A 23,878-nucleotide genomic window follows, 5' to 3' on the forward strand; every position below is an offset into this window, starting at 1 on the left:
GAGACACATCCAGTCGTGGTATTTGGAGATCAGATGTTTTAAAACAGTGAATTATTGATTTTTGTGCAAAACAATATCAATATTTTTTGTCACTATCAAAGTTTTGGTCTGGTGAACCATCTTATTTTCATACATTTTTTTTTTCTTTCATTTATTCATTTCTATTCTATTTTGCAGAAACCCAAGAGGATTTATATTTGTTTTACTGTTCTAATCACGAAATTCGCATAAACAACATTCAAAAATCGTCGCGAAATGAGTTGGTTTAAAATATATACTATGCGCATAATCTTGTAAACTAAGCATTCTAAGCGATGTTGACAGTTCACACACTTCCCTTTACTGTACTTAATAATGACTTTCATTTCTTAAATAATGCAAAATATTTTTTTAAGTTTTCTAACTTTTAAAGAATAGTGACAACAGAATTTTTGTTTGTCTGATACTCCGTAAATACGTTGATTATATTGTAAACAGGTTCAGGGTGTATCTTAAAAAAACACTCTGTGCTGGCAATTAACGTGTTAAGGAAAACAATCATTTGATACTGCAAGCCAGATGAAAATGGAAAGCGTCAGACTATCTAATTAAATAATTAACTTTTGTTCTGGTCATGGCAATGGTTTCTAGAGATAACCGATAATCTTTTATTTTGATACGATGTTGTTATTGCCAAAGTGAGTGATAAACTTTATTGTATAAAACAACCTGCATTTTAATTACAATTCTCGTTAAAATGTTGTGTATGCGTGTTCTAATGGTTCTCTACAGATGGTTCTAACTATGTTGTGAATTAGTATGTTCTGACATTTCTGTTTAATTATTGTATTTATGTACATAGGAGTTCTGTAATTGTACAGTAATATACATTATGATTGCATTTATACTTTGTTTTGGACTACTTGGGCATGGATTAGCTTTAAATAAAAATCCAGATACGGAAGTTGAGATGCCGCTTATTAGTAACGATGATGTTCCATTGGTTGCTAAGCTGGATACCAAAAACCTGAATAAGGCAATAAAGACCTACATAAATAAAACTTTGGAAAGGGTAGTTATGGAGAAATTTTCCAAACTAAAATCGGATATATCGTCTAAAATTATGACAGGTAATTTTGAATAGATTTAGTGTTTCAGTATGCTAAAAGTTTAGAACTTCAATGAAGTTTATTTTATTAAAGAGTTGAATGATCAATGTCATCAATATGTTATCAATTGAATATAATAGTCACCATTATTTCCAATGAAAACAATATTGTGATTATCTTAATCTTGTTAATGTATCGCAATTACGTCTCTACCTGAGCCTTACTTTTGCTTTTACTTTTTGGGAGGAATTTTTATGACCTATCTCAACAAATTGTTTCATGTGTGAACAGATCTTAAGGCAGCAAATATTTGTATTCCCGTAGTTCATCAAAATTCAGAAATTCGCATGAAATTTGGCAATGTGAAAGAATGAATTTAACAAATTACGATTTTTTACGGTTTGTATCACATATCTATATCTTCAAAATGTTATATAGAGCTATTAATTGTTTTTGAGAATAATTTTTGTTAGAACTTCACAATGTGTACCTGTTTTTGCACAATGTGTAATAAGAGGTATCGCTTACCAACATCAATAACGACCATGCGCGTCGGACCATATGAGTATAATATTCGTTTGGTTATGAACGGGCCAGACCATATGAGTATTTGGACCATATAGGTTTTTTTAAATTACATTATAAAAATTTCAATAATACAAAAACTTTATCTAAAAAAAGTAATATTGTTAATTACAAAAAAAAAATATCCACATAAATTTATTTTGAAACATTTACCAGGCATGCGCCGGAAAGTAAACATCAGTACGTTGATGGTTTTCTGTAACAAAAGAAGAAAAAGAAGACATGACAATGTATTATTTTCATAATTCAAATACTACGTATACAAATCAAACACAAATGCCATCGTTAGTTTTGTATCGCTAATTACATTCTTACATGTATGCTTGAGTTGACATTTACTTCTACATGGTATCATAGATTTTTTGCACTTCCAAGTCTTGGTTGTCCACGATCCTTTTCATTTACATCTTTTGTATGCGTGTGAAAAGATAGCTTTTTGTAGCTGCGTACAGTGAAACCGAGGTCTTGGGCCATTCCGATATGTCAACGGTGTTTTAAAAAACTCTATAATTCTCAAATATCGTTACATGATTGCAATACACCATTATTCAAGACAACTTAGATAAACTATGTTAGTTTCCAGTGACGTTTTTAGTAGTAGTTCATTAAGAATTTTTTGGAATTTATTTATTTAAGTCGACATAATGCCATTCACTCGTAATATCAAATCGGTAATGACCATCGATCTAAAATATTTTTATTATAGTTTTGACAAGTAAGAACAATTAACTATGTGAAACTTATAATCTTTATTTAGCTAATCTTTTTATAATTAAATAATAATACAATTACCTATATGATAGCGTCTTTTTAATGAACGTTCATACCGTATGAAGACTTTCCAAGTATTAAAAGGAAACTGTAACATATTGTTAATCACCCCGACCATTTCAGTATAAACCCATATGGACATGACCATACGCGTATGGTCATGTCCATATGGAACCGGAACATATACAAATTGTTTGGTTTTTTTTAGCTTCACTTGTAATATACATTTTTTTTAAATGATCCTTTTGTAAATAGTTTTGTTCTGAATAATGACAGTTATAAATGTGTCTTGTCATCGTTTAAAGGCGACTATGCAATATGGATTTTCCTTAGTATTGATATAACAGAACAAGATACAAAGTCCAAATTCCATAGTTGACCATAGCAAATAATATCACAGTTTAGATCTCAATTTTTAATATTTGTTGACACCGCTTCTTTTTAAAATTCATTGTTGAAACAAGTTAACAAAAATTGAAAAGAGATACATTTAGTTAACTTATGTAGCAAGTAATATTTGAACTCATAGTACATATTTTTTTTTCTATGGGAATAGAGTACTGTAATTTCATAATTTATTGAGAGGTCATCATAAATGCGAATAATAGTCGAATATTCATTGATTCAGGTCTGTTATCGATTAGAGATAACTTTTATATCAATTGAAAATAGTTAGGCTCGTCTTAAAATATCAGAAATAAATCATTGTAATTGTATGAAGGTAGTTTTCACGAAATTCCAATACCTAATCTCTCATTTTGATAATCCTTCAAAAAATATCAGTAATAAATGCCCTTAAAACAAATTTGTTTTTACTATATCAAGGCCATACGAAATCTAGTAGTGTACTGATTTTGCCTACAAAATTCAGAAACCCGACTTTACTATCGAATGTGAGAACCCTGCTTGGGTTAATAAAATAGTAGATTTGATGTTAGTTGACTATATATTATTGATTTATAATGATCATATGTATTTCATTCCTTAAAAAGTTAACGAACACTATGAATAAATTGTAGACTGTAACTTAACATATCTTGTGTATTTCTGTGCAGATTATCCCAACTAAGTCAAACTAATAAATTTACAATTCCATCATTCTTATACGAGTTTTATATACTGTGGATTCATTATTATTCGTTGGATACCAATTTTCGTGCGTGTCGTGGTTACAGGTGAACCACGAATTCAAATGTTCATCGAATACACTTATTAAATAGGTTTTGTATACATGGATTGGCAAAACCACGAAATTAAATATCCACGAATATGCAAATTTTCAGCAATTCACGAAAATTGATACCCACGAAAATAAATGAATCCACAGTAATGAGTATCATTTATTACCGGGATTGTACTTGCATGAACAACGACATATGTATGAGAATGTTAAGCGACGACGGGTGCCACATGTGGAGCAGGATCTGCTTACCCTTCCGGAGCTCCTGAAATCACCCCTAGTTTTTTTAGTGGGGTTCGTGTTGTTTATTCTTTAGTTTTCTATGTTGTGTCATGTGTGCTGTTGTTTGTTTGTCTTTTTCATTTTTAGACATGGCCTTGTCAGTTTGTTTTAAATTTATGAGTTTGACTGTCCCTTTTTCTATCTTTCGTCCCTCTTTTATGCTTTTCAGAGAGATTAGTTACTTTATTTAAATATCTATACGTAATTCGGGAATATTGTTAGTGTTGTTTGTTATTCTGTTTAAATTTGGTAGCAACGGTTTTGTAAGGTTTTTTATTTCTCTTTTCTGAAATGAGTACTCTCTGTCAATCTACTACTAATAGTTTTATTTGCTAGTATCTGTTATTAAAGATACGAGTATTTGTTGATTAAAATACGGTTATTGATTGATGGACTGATTAACGAGTGTTGACGCAGCTTTCATCACTTATGTCTTTCCGGTTGTTACCAAATGTTATAGTTGGAGGCAGTTGACGTGATCAGAAAGACCTATAACTGCAAAACTGTCAAACTTTGTCAGTCGAACGCACCTGACAAACAACTCAGTTTGAAGAGGGTGATTATAATGTTGATGAGCCACTCAAAACACCAAACACAAAATAAATATTCCAAGCACAAATACTTATACGTAAATTTGAGATATATGAAGTAACACTAATTGTAAAATGTCATCTACAGATACATATCCAAGGGATTGCGAAGATATCACAGAGTCAACAAGTGGGATATACCGGATATATCCCTCAGATATAAGGGGATTTGAAACATACTGTGAAAAGAACATCGAAGAAGGTGGTTGGTTGGTAAGTTATTTAAGCTGTTTTTACACCACAGGTTCGATGCAACTGCTGTTTGACGTTTCATCCTAGAGAGTATCACCGGCCAAGTAGTCAGCACTTAGGTGTTGACATGAATATCAATTATATGGACATTTTGATTGATTTTTTTTTTAAAGACTAAAGATTTTCCTATCCCATGAAAAGAATACATAAGCCATATTTTGCATAACATTTTGAAACTTTTGGTCCTAAATGCTCTTCAACTGTGTACTTGTTTGGCTTTATAAGTGATCTGAGCGTCACTGATGAGCCTTATATAGACGAAACGAGCGTCTGGCGTATCAAACTTTAATCCTGGTACTTTTGATACTATTTTTTTTTCGACTGAAGTGACATATGTTTCACGCATTTCCAAATGTGTTTACTTTTTTCTGATTTTCTTATTATAACAAAACAGACGTCCATGCCTATTGAAGTAACATTTTTCTAGTCAAAGACCTTATAGGCAACTATAGGTTATGCACACATCTAATTGCTTATCCTTCAAAAAACAATTTCGCGTTACTGTTTGAAATCAAAGGTTGTGATAAGAAAATAACACTATGTAAATATTAGACCAATCTAGGAAGTATTTAGCTTGTTACTGTGTATGCAATTTCGTTATATTTGGATCATGATTTATCTTGTATCTCTTAATCGAGTGTGCCTGCATATCGATAAAAAGATATTAGAGAAACATCTCACCACAAAATATTGTGCAATACGATATTCAACCACTCTTGACAATAACATTTTAAATATTGAAGTTTTAAATTTTGAGTTTGAAAAGTTAACCGTCACGAGTGGATGAATATCCTATAACACTTGATTTAGTGGTGGGATCTAAAAATATATATATATATATATGTGAGAGATCTCACAAACATGTTTAACCCCGCCGCATTTTTGCGCCTGTCCCAAGTCAGGAGCCTCTGGCCTTTGTTAGTCTTGTATTATTTTAATTTTAGTTTTTTATGTACAATTTGGAAATTAGTATGGCGTTCATTATCACTGAAATAGTATATATTTGTTTAGGGGCCAGTTGAAGGACGCCTCCGGGTGCGGGAATTTCTCTCTACATTGGAGACCTGTTGGTGACCTTCTGCTGTTGTTTTTTTCTATGGTCGGGTTGTTGTCTCTTTGGCACATTCCCCATTTCCATTCTCAATTTTATATATATGTAAATTCACTGGTTTGACAATTCAACAATATAGCGTCACTTAATTTTGGCAAAAGCGAATCCCCTCCTCCTTGTATTCCAAAAAAATGGATGATTATATAGGGTATCACTAAATGATGACTGGAATGGGCATCCACTTAGAGTAGAAGGTAGGTCCCCCTTATTAGTATTTCTGAATCCACCAATGTTTGAATTGAGTATAGTTTATAGTGTTATTTTTCTTATTAAATCAACTATGCATTTCAGCACGTTGCTTTTCTGCTTGTTATTCATATTCTATGTCAATCCTTTAAATAAAAAAATGTATCCGTGTCGTGCCAATCACAAAGTTTAAAACAAATGTTCAAAATAATCTTATAGGTTATGTTTATATTCGTGAATCCAAAACAAACTTATAGAAACATATTTCTAAGGAGCGAGAATATTGACAATTCACTTGTTAGTTCTTTCCAGAAAAAATGACCTAATGTCAATTAAAATGTTAAAAGTTAAGAAAGATACAATATGATCGGGCTATTTTTAAAAACCTAACTAAAATTATTCAATTGCTATCTAATATGATTTGCAGGTGTTTCAGCGGAGGCAAGATGGCAGTGTTGACTTCTATCGGAACTGGACGGATTACAAGAACGGATTCGGTGACCTGACAGGAGAGTTCTGGTTAGGTAAGCCATCTTATTATCTGACTTCACATGCTTTACATGAAATAGGCTTTATTGTTTTATAGGTTATATGCCATCTTAGTCAATCAATTTTGGCTTTGCGCCTTCCGCATTAGTAATGAAATATTGGTCATAGAGAATATGCAAATCAAAAACTTGACTTAAACAGTTTTCAATTTCAGACAACTTAAAATATGTGATTTCACAAGTACAATGGTATTTATATGAAACGTAATTACTATACTTATTGTTGTTTAAATTATGACAATCTAACACTTACCTTAAGGTAATTCCAAAATCCATGAAATGACAACAAAAGATGAATATGAACTGTACATACTTATGGAGGATCTTGAAGGAAAACAGAGATATGCGAGGTACAAGACGTTTTATGTTGGAGACGTACAGTCAAAATTTACCCTACAAGTTGGAGGATACAGCGGGAATGCAGGTCGGTACCTTTAGTGTTCTTTTTTTGAAATATTAAAGCAAAACAAAAACACAAAAAAATACAATATATGAATAAATCAGTATGCCTTTTCCTGACATGCAAGCAACTATGACTATAAATAAGTAATCATTGTACTTAATAAATTGATGAGTTGTCTGCATAACAGTTTTCTCATTTTCTGTTATTTATAAAGGGAAACATTATTGTCATTGAGCAAACTATTTTACCTTAAATAATAGAAGAGCAAGGAGTGCGAACATGCAACAAACAATTTATAAAACTGATCTAAGTCCATCTTAAAATAAAACATTCTTGACATTTGCCTTGAATTATTTTCTCCATGTACTTTGGAGGTAAAATTTAACTAATTAAATTCAGATTTTATCATTTGCATATATACATCATTGTTTCGTCTCGATCTGATTGTTGTGGTGGGAAATCAACAAGTCTCACATTTTCCACATTGAAAGAAATACTTTTAGAAATAAACAATATCAAAGCAATGAAAAAAAGTATCTAGAATTAAATACAATCAAAATTTTAAACTGATAATACTTTTTAAATATTAGGATAACTTGATTCTGCATAAATTGAAAATAATGATTTCCAATATCATTAGGAAAACATTCTGAAAACAGGAATTAAGTTAAACTTTTGAATATTTTATCGTGATGTAACTCAAATTTGAAATTAAATTTTTACTGTAAATAAACAAAAAGATAAATCTGTGCTTAAATGTTACACGATTAACATTCATACTCACAATTGGTATACATTTCTCACCATTTCACTTATATGTTGTGTCGTCTAAATTTTATAATACAATTCATCATAATTTAAATTGGGATGTAACGCGTCTTCTGATTGGCTGACGTCGTTTTGTTTATCAGCTTACAGACACAATTTTATCATGTGACCATGACGTGATAAATGTTTTTTTCATAATTTACTCAGGTTTAAAATGGATTTATAAATTAAATTTTAAGAAATGACTGTAATATTTTTTTCTGCATGAAACATGAAAAATGTGGTGCACACTTTAAATAACCCGCTACACGGGTTATTGAGTGTGCACCACATTATTGATGATATTTCATCATAGACAGAACCAAATGTTACAGTCATTCCTCAAAATTATAAGAAAGTCCTAACACCACTAAAACTAATCCATAAATGAATATGTCTAAAAAGGAAGCCACCATGCTACAAACATTGCACTGACGATGATAATTATTCTTGAAAACAACCAGTCAAGAGATCATTAGAGCCTTAAGCAATTTATAATATTCAAGTTTATGATTATCCCTTTATTCATGATAAATAGTCGCTAATACTCGTACGTGTTCATGAAAAAGGGATTATCATTCTTTCACATATACCGTTGAAAACAAACTGACAATGTCAGGACAGAGAACAAAAGATAAAAAAGACAAAGGACAGTGTATAACGCTATACATTCTAAACATAATAGACTGATAGATATAGAAAAATGTATGAGTGCCAATGAGACACTCTCCATCCAAATAACAATTTGTAAACGTAAACCATTATAGGTCAACGTACGGCCTTCAATGCTGAGTCTCGGCTCACATCGAAAAAAAAAGCTATAAAGGGACCCCAAATCACTAGTGTGAAACCATTCAAACTGGAAAACCAACGGTATAATCTATATAAAAAACGAGAAACACCTATAAATAACATAAACAAACGACAACTACTCATACCCAACTATATCAGTCCTATTCAGGACCGATAACTCTGTCGATAGATATTATCGGGTATATAATATTGTTAAAACCAGACCAATCGAATTATACGTCTCTGTTGGAAAGTATACAATAACTCTTTTTTTTTTACACAATTTAAACTTTATACCGATTCATTGCCTGGATTTAGCTTTAAATATTGAATAAAAAAATAAATAACAATAAAATCATATTCAATGATCGAAATTCATTTAGATTAAAATTTGAATCAGAATATTTCTTTGAAATAATTATAGAAACATATAAATATTTGAATGCCTTTTAAGCAAAAAGTATTTTTTTAAAGAAATTTTCATAATATTCATATTTTCCTAAAGTTTATTATGAAACATACTTCTTCTGATTTGACACGGGAAGGAGAAGATATTCATTTGTACATTTATGAAAACTTTTGTATATCACAATATTAAAACTCTGGTAATACATGTATACACACTGAAAGGATGTTAAATGTCACCTGGTTGCTTTTGGTTTGCACGTCTACCTGACAATATATTATGATGTAACATTATTACCCAAGTTAGATTTCACCTGTTCGGTCAAGGAATGAAATTTTAAAGGTATAGAAAATTAATCTATTATAATTGGACATTGTTTTTTTTTTTCTCTTAGGATGAAAACATTTTTTTGTTCTGAAAAGAATGTATAAATATATTTCTAAAGAAAAATAAAATATACAGAAAACTTGAAAAACACCTTTAAAAAAAGAAGAGAATTTTTTTTCTTATAGATATTGTAAACTATTTTCTGGTAACAGTATCTCCTGGATGAATATCTGTCAAAATAAATGTTCCCGTGTCACACTTAAAATATTTTTTTTTATTAAGAAATTTTGAAATCAATGATATCGAAATATCACTAAAGGAAAATGACAGAAACATTAGAGATTCTTTATGAAAAAGTAAATATAATCTAGGAAAGTCTTACTATAGAAATCATTGATTTGATGCAACATTTCCATATGATACATCAGCCGCCATTTTGAAAAATTTCGGAAAATTCCCTTTTTTAAATCGATGTTTGACCGAATTTGCCCTGAAATTAAACTGTTTTAAGTAGTTTTCCTCGCCAGCTTTATGTTTGAATATACTTAATCGATTTGCAAAGTGTGTGTTTTATTTACAGAATTTCTTTATTTGTTGTAAAAGTAGACATGGGTATCGGTAATTTAGCGTTGAGTCAACGGAGAAATGACGAGAAAAAGTGCATGTTTTACGATTCCGATTTGACCGAAATTAATCAAAAATTAAACTGTTAGGACCAACATTGTTTGATAGAAATATGTTTGAATATCAAGGATTGATTTGCAAAAGTAAGAAAACGGATCAGGTTTATGATAAAATTAAACTTTATTGAAGCATATATGCATTTTATATGGGGAAATATAATACAAAATGGCGGCTATTATACGTCACAAAAGTCACGTGATGTCTGACTTAGTTGGATATGGTACATTAGATTCCTGACTTAGGACAGGTGCAAACATTTGCACCAGGATTAAACGTTTTAATGGTACCAAACCTTCTCCCTTTTTTCTGAAACAATGGCATAACATCACAACATAGAAAAACTACACGATAAAATATCAATTTAAAGGCTTAACTCAATCAAAAAAAAAGTAAATTAACACACAATGAACGAATAACTTTGATCTGAGATTAGACGCAATGACACATATCCCTTTGCTGACAATTCCAGATGCATCAACAGGGTTGTCATATCATGCCCTAGATGTAGCATATGTCGATTTGTTTATATATTGATGAATATTTATAATATACAATTAATTACTTTTGATAAGGTTGATATTATGATTTATCAAATTTAGAGATGTGATATTTACCGACGTCAATGGTCGAGTGTGAATATCATATTTCTGGCGTTGATAAATCTTTGTAAAAACTGAGATCAAAAGTTAACAATTGTTTTATTATATGACTTTTTATCTTTACCCATCTTTTTAATATTTGCCAAAGATATTTTCAAAACTGCTCCCTGTTTTTATATTTAACATAGCATAGTTATGTTTTTGAACTTGTTTAGTTAAAGTACTCGTTAAAGTAAACTCAAAAGAAATACACAAAAAAGAAAAAAAGAGAAAAAAAACCACCGAAAATATGAAAAAAAAACCTTGGACTTTTCTTGACGTCCTGAACAGAGGTCATTGGTGTTGCCCTACACTATTTATATTATGGTCGACGGACGCTTTTCCAACTCTTATATTAACCTCTTGGATTTTTTAGCGCGGTAAATATAACGTGTTATCAATAATAATTTACTATGCTTTAAGCCAATAAGAAAACAGAAAGTGTTTGTCCTATAATAATCAGTATTATTCGGTATATGTCATTGCGAAGAAAAGAAAGGGATTGTAGTTATGACAATTGGATCACATGTGTCGTCATATTTGTGAACATTGCGATATTGTAAAATCAGTCTATTTTCGATTTATGAGTTCGTACCACTTCTTCATATACATGCCCAATGACGCAATTTTCGAATTATTGACTATGCATCCATTTTTTCTTCATTTTCACAGATTGAGACAGCTCATGGAAAGGAGAAATTGTATGCAGGCATATACGTATGAACATGTTTTTTTTCCCATTTCCACAGATTTCCACAGCTCATGGGTAGAAGAAATTGTATCCAGGAATATATGTATGAACAGGTTTTTTTTTCATTTCCACAGATTGACACAGCTCATGGGTAGGAGAAATTTCATCCAGGCATATACGTATGAACAGGTTATTTTCATTTTCACTGATTGACACTGCTCATGAATAGGAAATAATGTATCCAGGCATATACGTATGAAAACATAGTTTTAAAACATGTATTCTATAATCATATATGAAAATTACGTATAAGTGTAAAGTTTTATACTTTGTTTTCTTTTTTTATAGGAAATTCGTTGGACACTGGTTCCCACAATGGTCAGCCTTTTTCAACACTAGATAGAGACAGTTCAAGTAATTGTCCAAAACAATTTAAAGGTGCTTGGTGGTATAAAAACTGTCATAACTCTAATTTAAATGGCTTGTACCTTAATGGTTCACATACGTCTTTTGCAGATGGTATTGAATGGCAGCATTGGAAAGGTTACTATTATTCCCTCAAGAAGACACAAATGATGATTCGACGTCGTCGTTGATATGATATCATATGGCATAACTGACGCAAATTACGAATTGCCATAAAAAACAAATAATGCTTCTAGTTATTGGATGGATATATATTTATTTTCTCTTGTTTCCAATAAACAAAATAGAATAATAAATCATAAGAGTACTATATATCCCTCTTAATCTTGTTTTACAAAAACATTTAGCAGTTCCTAGACCAGAGTACATGTATACTATACATTTTGCATTGTCTAGAGCAATGTCGAGTCATCATGTTTTTCTTTTGTTGGTGTACATGAGATTTCAGCTTATTTTGATTAATTCTCATCATCGTAAGTGTTAAAGTTCGTCGCTTGTGATATTTTTGTCAATCAAACAAATAAGTGTATCCTATTTTCCAATAGTGGTACTTCATGAACACACTTTAATTTTGGGGTACTGTTTGTACAAACATAAATTGTGTGCTTTATTTTTTAATTATAATTCAGATACTAGGACTTTGTTTACTGGGTATTCTTAGAGGCAATAGTTATCAAAGGTAACAGGTTTATAACTTATTACGCTAGACGCGCGTTTCGTCTACATTAGACTCATCAGTGACGCTCAGATCAAAATAGTTGTAAAGCCAAACAAGTACAAAATGTACTTCATTGGTTATCAGTAAAATCTATAGAAGATCAGACCTGTGAAAGAATCATAGTAACAAAAAATTTTCACAATTTCATTTTTAAAAAGCATTTTGTTATTAATATCAACTACACACTGTTTTCTGTTTACATCTCTATTGGACTTGCTTGTATGTTTTGTTTAGTTATTTATTTTGGTAAAGCTGTATCATGTGTATATCAGATTTTTTTTTAGCAAGGTTTGATTAATTAGGTAGCTTGTTTTCTGTTTTGAATGGTTCATTCTTTAAGACCCCACGCTCTCCTTGACTAGTGTTACTTTGTACGTAGTTACTACAGTGAATAATTGTCTCATTTTCTACTGTACATGTACATGTACCACATCACACTTGTATATACGATATAATTCCCGTGGTTCTATTATAATATCTTCTAATCATCAAAATTATGCATTAACATATAAATGAATTTCAGATTTCAAGTATTTATCTGTACAACGATTTTCAGTCAAAAAATATTCGGTGTAATTAAACAGATACATCATGTTATGGAGGGGTATTTGTGAAAAATACCAGTCGTTGGACCGAATTTCTCTCGCCCAGCGGCTCAGGAAATTTCACAGTCACTTGACTGGTTTTTTTTTCAAATACCCCTCCATAACATGATATATCTGTTCAAAAACCGTATTTAGAAATGACAGGTATTTTTTTCTGTATATCAAGAAGTATTTTCGAAATATGTGGTACCCTCTGAAAAATGATATTTATCCACTCAAGACAGTTAAATTTTCAAATTTAAAACACAAGGCGTGTCGAGCGATTTAAATATTCATATATCTAACCTAAGATAGTGGATGCATATCGTATTCTACGATATTTGATGGTGAAATATGTTTCTATAATGATTTTAAAACAAGACGTAGGCAAACTTATTCCTTATTATCGAATGATCTGCAAAAAGATGTGTTTTTTCTATGTTACGTCATCAGGCATGGTAGCCTTTTTTCATGCAATTTTAGAGAAAATAAAAAAAATGTCGACGTCACAATCGGATTTAACCAATGAAGAACTGAGATCAATCAACCGACACGTTGATTAATTTTTTTAGACAATGAGTAGAAGAATTTTCGAAGAATAAAAGATAATCATGTATACTATTAAATGTATCAAATAGTGTCTGATTCTTTTAGCGAGTTAGTTTTAAAAAGGATAAAGTAAAACAACAACAATTCCAAGAAAAATTCAGCCTGGAAAGTTCATGATCAAATAACAAAATTTAAGCTATATAAAAACTATTGAACAAGTTCGGTTTAGCGAAGAATTTTAATATACATAATTGAAATTTCCTTTTCATTACAATGTGTAATCTCCGTAAACTCATTTATCATGATTTGAACATAAAATCAAAAAGGGAAAACGTTTATTTAAACCGCAGTTTAACATTTCATGTTACGAAACAAGTAAAATATAATCGACTCACAGTATTCGCATGACTGACAGTTTACTTATTTTGTTTTGATTCAATTTTATCTCAACTATAAGCTTTAAGAAATCAAACTTAGCAAGCAAAGGATAATCGAAGTACGTGAGATTTTTACCATTATAAAACTTATAAAGGTCAATTATGATCTAAAGTTATCAAACATTTAAGCCGTTTAATCGACTTGATTAAGCTAGTAAACATATGTAAAAAGTAGTGCGTTGGATGTATTACAGAGGTTTTTAAAAATAAAATTAAAAACATATATTCAAATTCAGCATTATGGCGCTAGATAATAATATTAACGAAAGTATGTATTTTCAATATATGACGTCAACTAATAAGATGTCAAGTCAAGTCAAATCACATGCACATAGTTACATACTGAATATTTGTACAAATTGAAAACAAACTTCTTTCTTCATTCCCTCCTTGACAATTAAACCACCGCAGTATGTAAACCTTAATTCCAATGTCAATCAATTATGTATCGTTTTCAAATCTATTATTTGTTCAAGTGCACTTGTATTCTAATGGAATCGGCTCTGAAAATGTGAGTAAATTTGATTTTTTACAAGGTACTATCGCAGTTTGATTTACCTATATTTTCCATACTTTTTACGAAAAAATATGTTAGATTTTTTGAATTTTAAGCATGGGGGTCACTTGAATATGCCCCTTTTAAAAACTTGAATTTGGTATTGAAAAATTTCAAGTTACTACATCTTATTAAAACTAAGTTATGTTATAAAATAAAAGAATGCACCGAGTGATTTATAACTGCGGCTTTTGTCTGCTCTTTGTTTGGGTTGTTGTCTCATTCTAAATTAGAATCTTACCTTTACCAGAAGATGTATCAGACGAATCAAAAATAGCATAATCTCTTCAATGAGTATAAATGCCCCATATAACTTTTGGAGTTTTCAAAATGAAGTTGTTCATATTTTAAGCTTATCAGAATTATGATGTTGTTTATGTGTTTTTCGCGTCGCATATTTTATGTAACAGCTTATGTTTGTCAAAATGCACTACCTTAATATTTCATCAAAAATAAAATGTCTTTGTCCACATTACTTCTTTTTCTCCAGTTTCTTTATTTTTAATAGTTTTGTACTTGTTACATCATATATTGAACTCTATAGGTAATAACTGTTAAATCAATAAGATGTTTTATATAACATTTGTTAGTGATTTAGATTTGTACAATTAGTTGTCAAACACTAGCAATGAAGTCTGTGTTAGCAGTGTTGATTCTCACTTGCACAATTCAAGCTTGCAATCCTTACCATAACAGAAAAAGCAAGGTAAGTGTATTAACTGATTGTCTGATTTTTAATTAAAACCTTATTTAGGAATTACTGTATTTTTTTTCTCTGTATATCAAGAAATAACATCAAAATATGTGGTGCCCTCTGAAAAACCCACGAATGTTTTTTTTTTCAAAAAGACAGAACAAATAATACTTTTATTCTTAAACATATTATTTTAAACATCATTTTAATAGGATAATCATAAAAACGTTGACGGCTTCACGGTCACATGAAATAATTATGTCTATGAGCTGAAAAAAGCGCTTAGCAAATCAGAAAATGGTTTTGACTAAACTTAAATCATTTGCAATCATGTGTTTCACTTTTACATTCTACTATCTGTTAATAGAACAAATATTGACAATAACAAATATCTGATGCCGATATACAATTATCTTATAATTCCAGAAAGTCTACAATAATAATAAACTCATATATTCCAATAAATGTACCAATATGTGCATTACCATTGTTTCTAGACATACGAAAACAAAATATAGTTTGCACATGAATCTGACAAAGACGACAACAACGTAAAAACACATGTCAGTGAAATGTTGTTTAAGTGGTTCTCTCGTTTCTCATTTTTTTTTATAAAGATTAGATCGTTGGTTTTCCCGTTGGAATGGTTTTAAACTAGTAATGTTGTGTGGCCCTTTATAGCTTGCTGTTCGATTTGAGGTAAGGCTCCGTGTTGGTGATCGTACTTTGACCTATACTGGTTGAACGTTTGAATTTTTTGACATTTCATTTTAAAAGGATCATGAACCAGTCCGGCATACCCAAGTCGTCGCCACACTTTCGCATTTTTTTTATGCTAGTCTGAAGAACACATATGGACGACAAATTTCCTCAATAAACCTTTGAGGTTTCAAATAAATATTTTAAGTAGTCGAATAACTAGTATTATCCCGTTAAGATAGCAAATGGCTATGCTTTTATCAGGAATTGTTTAGTAACAAAATACGGGTATGAACTGAATCGAGAGAAACACATCAACTATTAGAGGAAAACAACGGCACAACAGTAAAACTTAACTACTGTATGAACTAATCAGTTTTTTTAAAACAACTCTTATGACAACGATCAATTCTGACATTTAAACAATAATAACAAAAATAACTAAAGCTGCTTTACCTTATATCGTATCTAAACTATAGTTCTCTACGTTTTGCTTGTATTTTAAGTTTGATTATAATGTTTAAAATGTTGACACGTAAAACATCAATTCATCGAAATGTAAATAGTAGATAACAAACCAGCTATATATACTGTACTGCTATTTTATAGTACTCGTAAAGTTGTTTATTGGAAGTTCAAGTTAAATATCATAATAAATTAACCGTCATCGTCACATTCAATATTTATTGAGTACCCAAGGTATTGATGACGATATTTAGTTCTTTCATGCATTTCATGGTAAGAAAGTTTTTTGGAAATTTTATAAAAAAGAGAAGACATATTGCAATATTATGCATGGTTATTTTATGTCCATTATCCTGTTGTCTCCGTATACTGTCATACAATATTTAAAAAAAAAAAGAACAGTTGATAACTTTTTTTCAAACTCATTAATTATCTTTTTAAAAAAGATTAGATTATGATACTGTTTTAATTTCATTATGACATGTCTATTTCTAATGATTCAATCGTGATAACACTAAATTAGTCAATCGATTGATTGAATATATTAACCTTGAATGGCGAATACATTGATCAAACTGAGTACTTGACCGAGGAGTTCCAGATGTATAAGGGCGGGAAAGTGATTGTCAATAGTTTAGACTCTTTCGACGTGTGTAGTGCCGTCATTCGAGGCAAATACTATCCAAAATATGACCACCTTTTAACATAATAAGCAGATAGGAATTTTTTGCTTTTACACGAGAATATACATGTCTAGCAGGAGACTTAAGGGGTCGCTCCTTTTGGATGTCCGTGCGATCCTATTCGCTGTTTCAGAAACAAGCAAATCTGGGTAATAATCTAAAATATTATGCTTGGTTTAATAATATGAGGCAGGCATTACCTGTAATGGGGACGAAGTCTGTATGAATTATTTTTTTGTAACTTAAATATTTGTTAAAAAAAGAGAAACGGAAATACCGTAACGTTTCCGATTTTGTTCTGTTGTTAGGGATTTTAGTTGGGACGCTATTTAAGTTATGACGTCATATGCAATGTAAACAAAGAAACACTATCATTAGGTAACATTTTTTCATATCAAGGAATTATTAAAAATGAAATTGATATTGCGTTCCTTCCTATTTTATACTAGACTGATAAATATATGTTTTACTCAAAGTTTCATGTAAACGAGACCGGAAAAGGGAAGTACATTGTAGATTCCTGCGCAGATGCGGGAAATAAAAAAAAAATTGAACGATTTTGAGTTCATTAGTAAAATGAAAATTTCGTGAAAATTTTCCCTATTTTTATTTTTTTTTTTTTATTTTCTACTTTTATTTGGGACTTCGTCACCATATAAACTTAACAATGGAAATTTAACCAATGATGTAACGTTATTTTCATTTTGGTGTACGAACAATAAGATTACTCGTCGTCTTTTAGATTATACAGAGGCAACTTCAAATATCTCTTTAGAAGAAGATAGGATATAAAAGAGGGACGAAAGATACCAAAGGGACAGTCAAACTCATAAATCTAAAACAAACTGACAACGCCATGGCTAAAAATGAAAAAGACAAACAGAAAAACTATAGTACACATGACACAACATAGAAAACTAAAGAATAAACAACACGAACCCCACCAAAAACTAGGGGTGATCTCAGGTGCCTCGGAAGGGTAAGCAGATCCTGCTCCACATGTGGCACCCGTCGTGTTGCTTATGTGATTACAAATCCGGTAAATAGTCTAATTCGGTAGGTCACATTCATGAAAGGGAAGGGGATTGTAGTTACGACGTAAGGAACATATCCGATATCATTTGTGAAACGGTTATTCCATAACGGTCAACCAACTCGTGATGGCGTCCGTAAAATTTACGAAGGGATGATTTCAACTTCACCATTTGGAACTCTTGGTTTAATAGCTTCCTTGTGAGCAGTAACCCTCTATCAAGAAAATCATGATAGGAAATGCAAGCACGGGAATATCGTATCAATTGAGAGATATATACCCCGTATGCAGGTGCTGCTGGAATGTTGCTACTTAGAAATGGAAAGTTCACAATTGGAAAGCTGAAATTATCTCTTTTGTCGTAAAGTTTTGTTTTCAACCGACCCTCATTGTCAATTTCTAGATGTAAGTCAAGATATGAAGCCGACTTAACTGTATCTGTAGTATCCTTCATCTCCAATTCGATGGGATATATGCGTTCCACATAGTCACCAAATTTTGAATTGTTTAGTGAAAGAACGTCATCTATATAGCGGAAAGTAGAGTTAAAGGATATTGCTAACTTCTTATCTTTCTTTCTAAGAAGTTCCTGCATGAAGTCAGCATCATAATAATAAAAAAACAAGTCGGCAAGTAGAGGGGCACAGTTTGTTCCCATTGGGATGCCGACAGTCTGTTGAAAAACACGTCCTCCGAACGTTACAAATATGTTGTCAATCAAGAAATCAAGCATCTTGATAATATCGGTTTCAGAGAATTTTTTGTTTGAATCAGAGTGATTCTTTACAAAGTATGATTTTTCCCTTCCTAAGACAAGATACTTGTATCTACGTTGGCCATTCTTTTTTATGAAGCAAAGTAATACCAACTCTTTCAATTTGTCTTTTAGTTTGGAATGTGGAATACTTGTGTAAAGAGTAGAAACGTCAAATGTTTTAATACTGTTACAAGATGAAAGAGAGTTAGATTGTATGTACTCGTAAAGATCTTTGGAATTTTTAAGTATCCACATCTGATTCACACGACCTCTAGAATAGGCAGTTTCACAATAACTTTGAAGCCCGTCTTTGATTGCTGATAAAATAGATGTTAATAATTTAGAAAGAGGATTCGTGGAGCACTTGGAAGACCCAGCAATATACCGTTGTTTGTAAGGACACTTATGTAGTTTAGGTATCCAATACAGTAATGGAAGATCCAGTTCTTTATCTTTGGTTGAAATACCAAAAGAACAAAGAACAGACCTATGATTATCCAGGATTTCCTCTTTGGTAAGTGTCGTGAGAGTATATGTTGAGTTTCCAAATGAATTGCATTGTCTATACCTAATTCGTTTATCAAGCAATTAATGTAGTGACTTTTACAGACAAAAACGATGTTATTTGGGGCTTTGTCTGCGGGGACAACAACATATTTATCATGGAGGTCGGATAAGTGTTTAGCAACATTTGGGTCTTTAAAGATTGACGTAGCATGGGCATTGATGGACCCATTCAGTTTCTTGATGCTGATTTGTATTAACGACCTCACTACCTTAATCCATTCGGATAGAGTGTCTACATCTTCCTTTTCACGTTTAGCCCATTGCCTGGCATAATCCTCGACTGAGTCCATCAACATTTTAAAGTTGTATTTCCAATTGATGGATTTAGCCTCACGATATTTCGGACCTTTCGATAACACATTTCGTAGAGAAGTGTCATTAACAATGCAAGTTAAGGTCACCGGGAATAACATGGCCAGCAGGATTATATATGCATTGGGAACTAGCACAAGTGCAATCAGGAGGTTTAGACTTGAAGTCGTCAATATCGAGATTCTGTAAAACGCGTTTTTAATTGAAAATTTTTGTTGCAATAGGTTTGGTATAGGTATAAGAAATTATTGGTACAGACTGGTCTTTGACATAAGGAGGTATTTTCGATTGAACTAATTTATGATGAAGGATATTGCCTAGGTTGACGCCATCGAGACCTTTGTTGGCAAAGAAAAGATTTAGAAAAGATCATCTTTTCCAATGCGAACTGGCTTGAAAAGTCTGTGACTTGTAATATCCGAAATTATAGCTTGAAGTTTGTATTGGTTTGAATGAGGGTTTGTAACAGTGGATTTCAAACATAAATTGAACAGAGAATGAAGTTTTGAAAGGGGTAATGAATAAAGTTTCGTGCGAATGTGATGAATACCTAACGGCTTTTGTATGAATGACAGCAGGTCATTAATAGAGACATCATGCAGAGAAGGTGATGTATAATGACGATGACCATAACTGCCTCTACGTCGAGGAGTCGAGTTGAAAATATTCATCACATTCACCGAGTTACACGAAGGACTAGATAGATTACCTATACCATCAATTTTGTCATTGCAGCCATACGGTGTTGCAGTTCCCAATTGTCTAATCCAGTAGTCTTCTTTTTGTCTACGAAGAGTCGTTGAAAGATTAGGATTGTTAGATATAAATAATACTTAGACCTAAATACCATTGTCATTACGTTCAATCATAAGTTTAGCCTTGAAAATCTAAAATACATCGGATCAGCTTTGTATTCCAATAAACCAAATCATTTCGTGTCCGAGTAACTTCTGTTTTCTTTTGTTATCACGTTTAATTACAATAATTCCATAGAAAATAATCTGCTGCTCTAAATTTTGGATAAAAAGCCTATAATTTTTCTCAGCCAATCAAATTGTTTATTACTTTGATAACAGTTATTTAAACATGCTAACGAGGATAGCTTTATAATTGTACAAAATGTTTATAATATTTAGCCATCTGCAATGTCAAAAATTACATGTTTTCTTTTATATATTTATTTCATATTTTAAACAAATTGCCCTCTCTGGGTCTTAACACTTGTAGTATATAAACAATAGTCAACATTCCATGTTAGAGGACAGATGTAGTTTGATGACAGTTCTACATACTGTTCTAGAACAGTTCTCCTGACAGATTCTGACAGAATTTATGAGAAGTTAGAACTGATCTCCACTGTAGGTTTATCTTGTAAAAAAGAATACGCTGAGATAGTGCTGTTGCACTGTAATTACGAAACACCCGAGTCCAACCCGGTTTTGTAGGGAGTTGCTCAGTATTTAGTAATGCTTCTTTATGGTTTTTTGTTATTTTTGTTTATCCTTTTGGTCGTTTTAATCATCAGCCATGGTATCGACTGCTTTTATTGTAACATCATGGTTCAATATATAAACAAAATAAGAGATCAAGTCAAACATGTATAAATTTTGAAATAAATGTTAACGAAAATTCGGTCCAATATGACGACTTCAATATAAAAAATAGTTGCTCCCTTCCGGTATAAATAATTTAAAGAAACAGGTTGACTAAAACAAACCACTTATTCCAAAAGAAGAATCGGAAATCGAAGTTAAGACGTCATTATTAGAACATACATTTAAAAAACACTGAAGTTTTATTTACTTTAATGAAGTCGATTTTATGGTCGATATCATTTCATCGGTTACAATCTGTCAACAATGTCTGTATATTGTTCTTATACCTGTATGAACGATAACAAAAAATGAATGGATGTAGACTCTATTTATAACCCATCCCTTGCATTGTGGGAGAAGATGCAGATGTGCCCAAACCGTTTTAAACCATAATTCAACTACGTATCTCTTTTCCATATTTAATTCATGTAAGCTTGTCCAATTGTTGTTTAAGTGGCAATTGTTTGATTAATATACTAAAAACAAGTGAATTCTTTCATCGTCGTTATTTAAATTGAAAACAATCAATGGTGTTTAAATGATACTAAAATGTCATTGTTATAAGAATTGATTTCCTTTTAAATGTGTCGTTCTTTAAATAATACCAACTGGTTTTATGCAATTCCCCAACGATTCAGCTAGGTTTTCGACCTGTAATGGCTATTAGTTTAGGCAAATGAAATAATGCATTAATCGCTTGGCAGGTAAGAATTTTTAATCTTCACAATGAAGAGCTATGTTATCATTTTTTTTATTAATCTTCATTGAAGAGGAATTGAAGATCGTGTATTTGTATAATCCCTATAGTAAAGATATATACAGATGCTTTCAATGCATCGTGTGAAACAATGCAGTAATCTCCTTTAGACAGTTATATAATTTTAAATTTGGTAAATGTTACACCTTTTTATTATTCTAGAGTAAAGAATATAATTTCAGTGGCGGATCCAGAAATTTTCACAAGAGGGGGCCCACTGAATGCCTAAGAGGGGGCACGATTTATTCATGCTTCAGTGATTCCTTATATAATCAACCAAATTTTTTCTCAAAAGGGGGAGGCAGGCCCCCTGAAAACCCCCTCTGAATCCGCCACTGAATTTTACACGACTTAAAAAGTAAAATCTGCATGCAACCTTCACGTTATGTCAGAATATCAAAACATAAGAGAAAGGCAAGGCAAATCGCCAAATAAAGATATAGGAAAAATCTTCCACAAAAAGATTGTAAAAAAAATCGTGATATTACTATGATGACTGCGAATTGTCTTTTTTGCATCCTACTGTTTTTTGTAGCTATCTACATATAATTATGTTTACTCCACTATTCTATTTTTATATTTATATATGAAAATGAAAACAGATACATGTAGTTGTGTAACAGCTTCTTATTACTTTGTGAAGGTTTTCTCTTTCATGTTGACAATAATCATCACCCTCATAAACAAAAAACAAGCATGCTGGAGACATTTTATCGAATTTCGCAGTTTCAGAATCTAATGCATTCTGGGTAATATTTTCAAAAGCGTACAACAAAGCGTTGTGATTGGTTAAGAACGTTCTAAAACAATGGAAATTCAACCAATGATCTGACGTTATTTTCATTTTGGTGTACGAACAATGAGATTACCCATAGTCTTTTAGATTCTGAAAAGGCGGATACGATATGGGCTTTTCTCATTGTGGAATGCCTGACGGTGACCTATAATTGTAATAGTTGCCTTGAGCTTTGTCATTTGAACTCTGGAACTACGACCAAGTAATCACATAATAAATAAAAAAAACATGAGAAGGCTCTATGGTATACATGTATCAATATACTTTTTGAATGTTAGTTATACATACAGAGTCTTGAGATAACATTAATGTATTTTGTTTATCCCACTCCGACTCATGATTTGGTATTGTGCTTTGTATCTTTTTATCCTTTCTTTGTTCACACTGTACAATACCAACCTTTTATTGCTGAATAAACGGCATTCGTATTGCTCATTGTTAAAGATCGTAAGATAACATATAAATGTAGTTGCTTATACCTCGTCATTGTAACAGTTTTGGATAGTTGTCTGATTGGCAATCATACCAAATCCCCCTATGTTTTTGTAATTTCTACCCAAATTGTAAGTTTAACTGGAGTTCAATTACACGAAAAGACTACATGTATATGAGAACAAACTAAATAAATGAAGACACTTGTTTAACATAAAAAATATCATAAGATCATTATTATCAATATGGATATTATGATTTTTATTATTATTGTGCAATTCTTCCTTAAAAAGGTAGACTGAGGCCGTGTTCACATTGACCTAAATTTGGTGTTGTGTTAGTGTAACTCACACGTAAACTAAACACAATTGCGTTCCCATTGATAAAACTCAATGTTTACATGTAGTTTAAATCATGTTTTACCTACACACAGTCGATAGTCAATGTAGGCCTTGTGTAGGTTAAGTGTACACAAAA

General features: G+C 31.4%; 1 protein-coding gene across 1 annotated transcript; it reads left to right on the forward strand.

Annotated features, from left to right (window-relative positions):
- The first annotated feature begins 737 nt into the window (after positions 1–737).
- Positions 738–12,079, forward strand: LOC143058878 (microfibril-associated glycoprotein 4-like). The gene is made up of 5 exons (XM_076232350.1): positions 738–1,109; positions 4,585–4,709; positions 6,473–6,569; positions 6,853–7,017; positions 11,690–12,079. The coding sequence occupies exons 1-5, from the start codon at positions 872–874 to the stop codon at positions 11,935–11,937; spliced, it is 873 nt and encodes a 290-aa protein (XP_076088465.1). The 5' UTR covers positions 738–871; the 3' UTR covers positions 11,938–12,079.
- The last annotated feature ends 11,799 nt before the right edge of the window (positions 12,080–23,878 follow it).

This window comes from Mytilus galloprovincialis, chromosome 14 (assembly GCF_965363235.1).
Source record: "Mytilus galloprovincialis chromosome 14, xbMytGall1.hap1.1, whole genome shotgun sequence".
Lineage (NCBI taxonomy): Eukaryota > Metazoa > Mollusca > Bivalvia > Mytilida > Mytilidae > Mytilus > Mytilus galloprovincialis.

Coding starts and splice junctions, on each gene's coding strand:
- LOC143058878 (XM_076232350.1), top strand. CDS start 872: ATGATTGCATTTATACTTTGTTTTGGACTACTTGGGCATGGATTAGCT. Junction 1,110..4,584: donor ATCGTCTAAAATTATGACAG/GTAATTTTGAAT, acceptor TGTCATCTACAG/ATACATATCCAAGGGATTGC. Junction 7,018..11,689: donor AGGATACAGCGGGAATGCAG/GTCGGTACCTTT, acceptor CTTTTTTTATAG/GAAATTCGTTGGACACTGGT.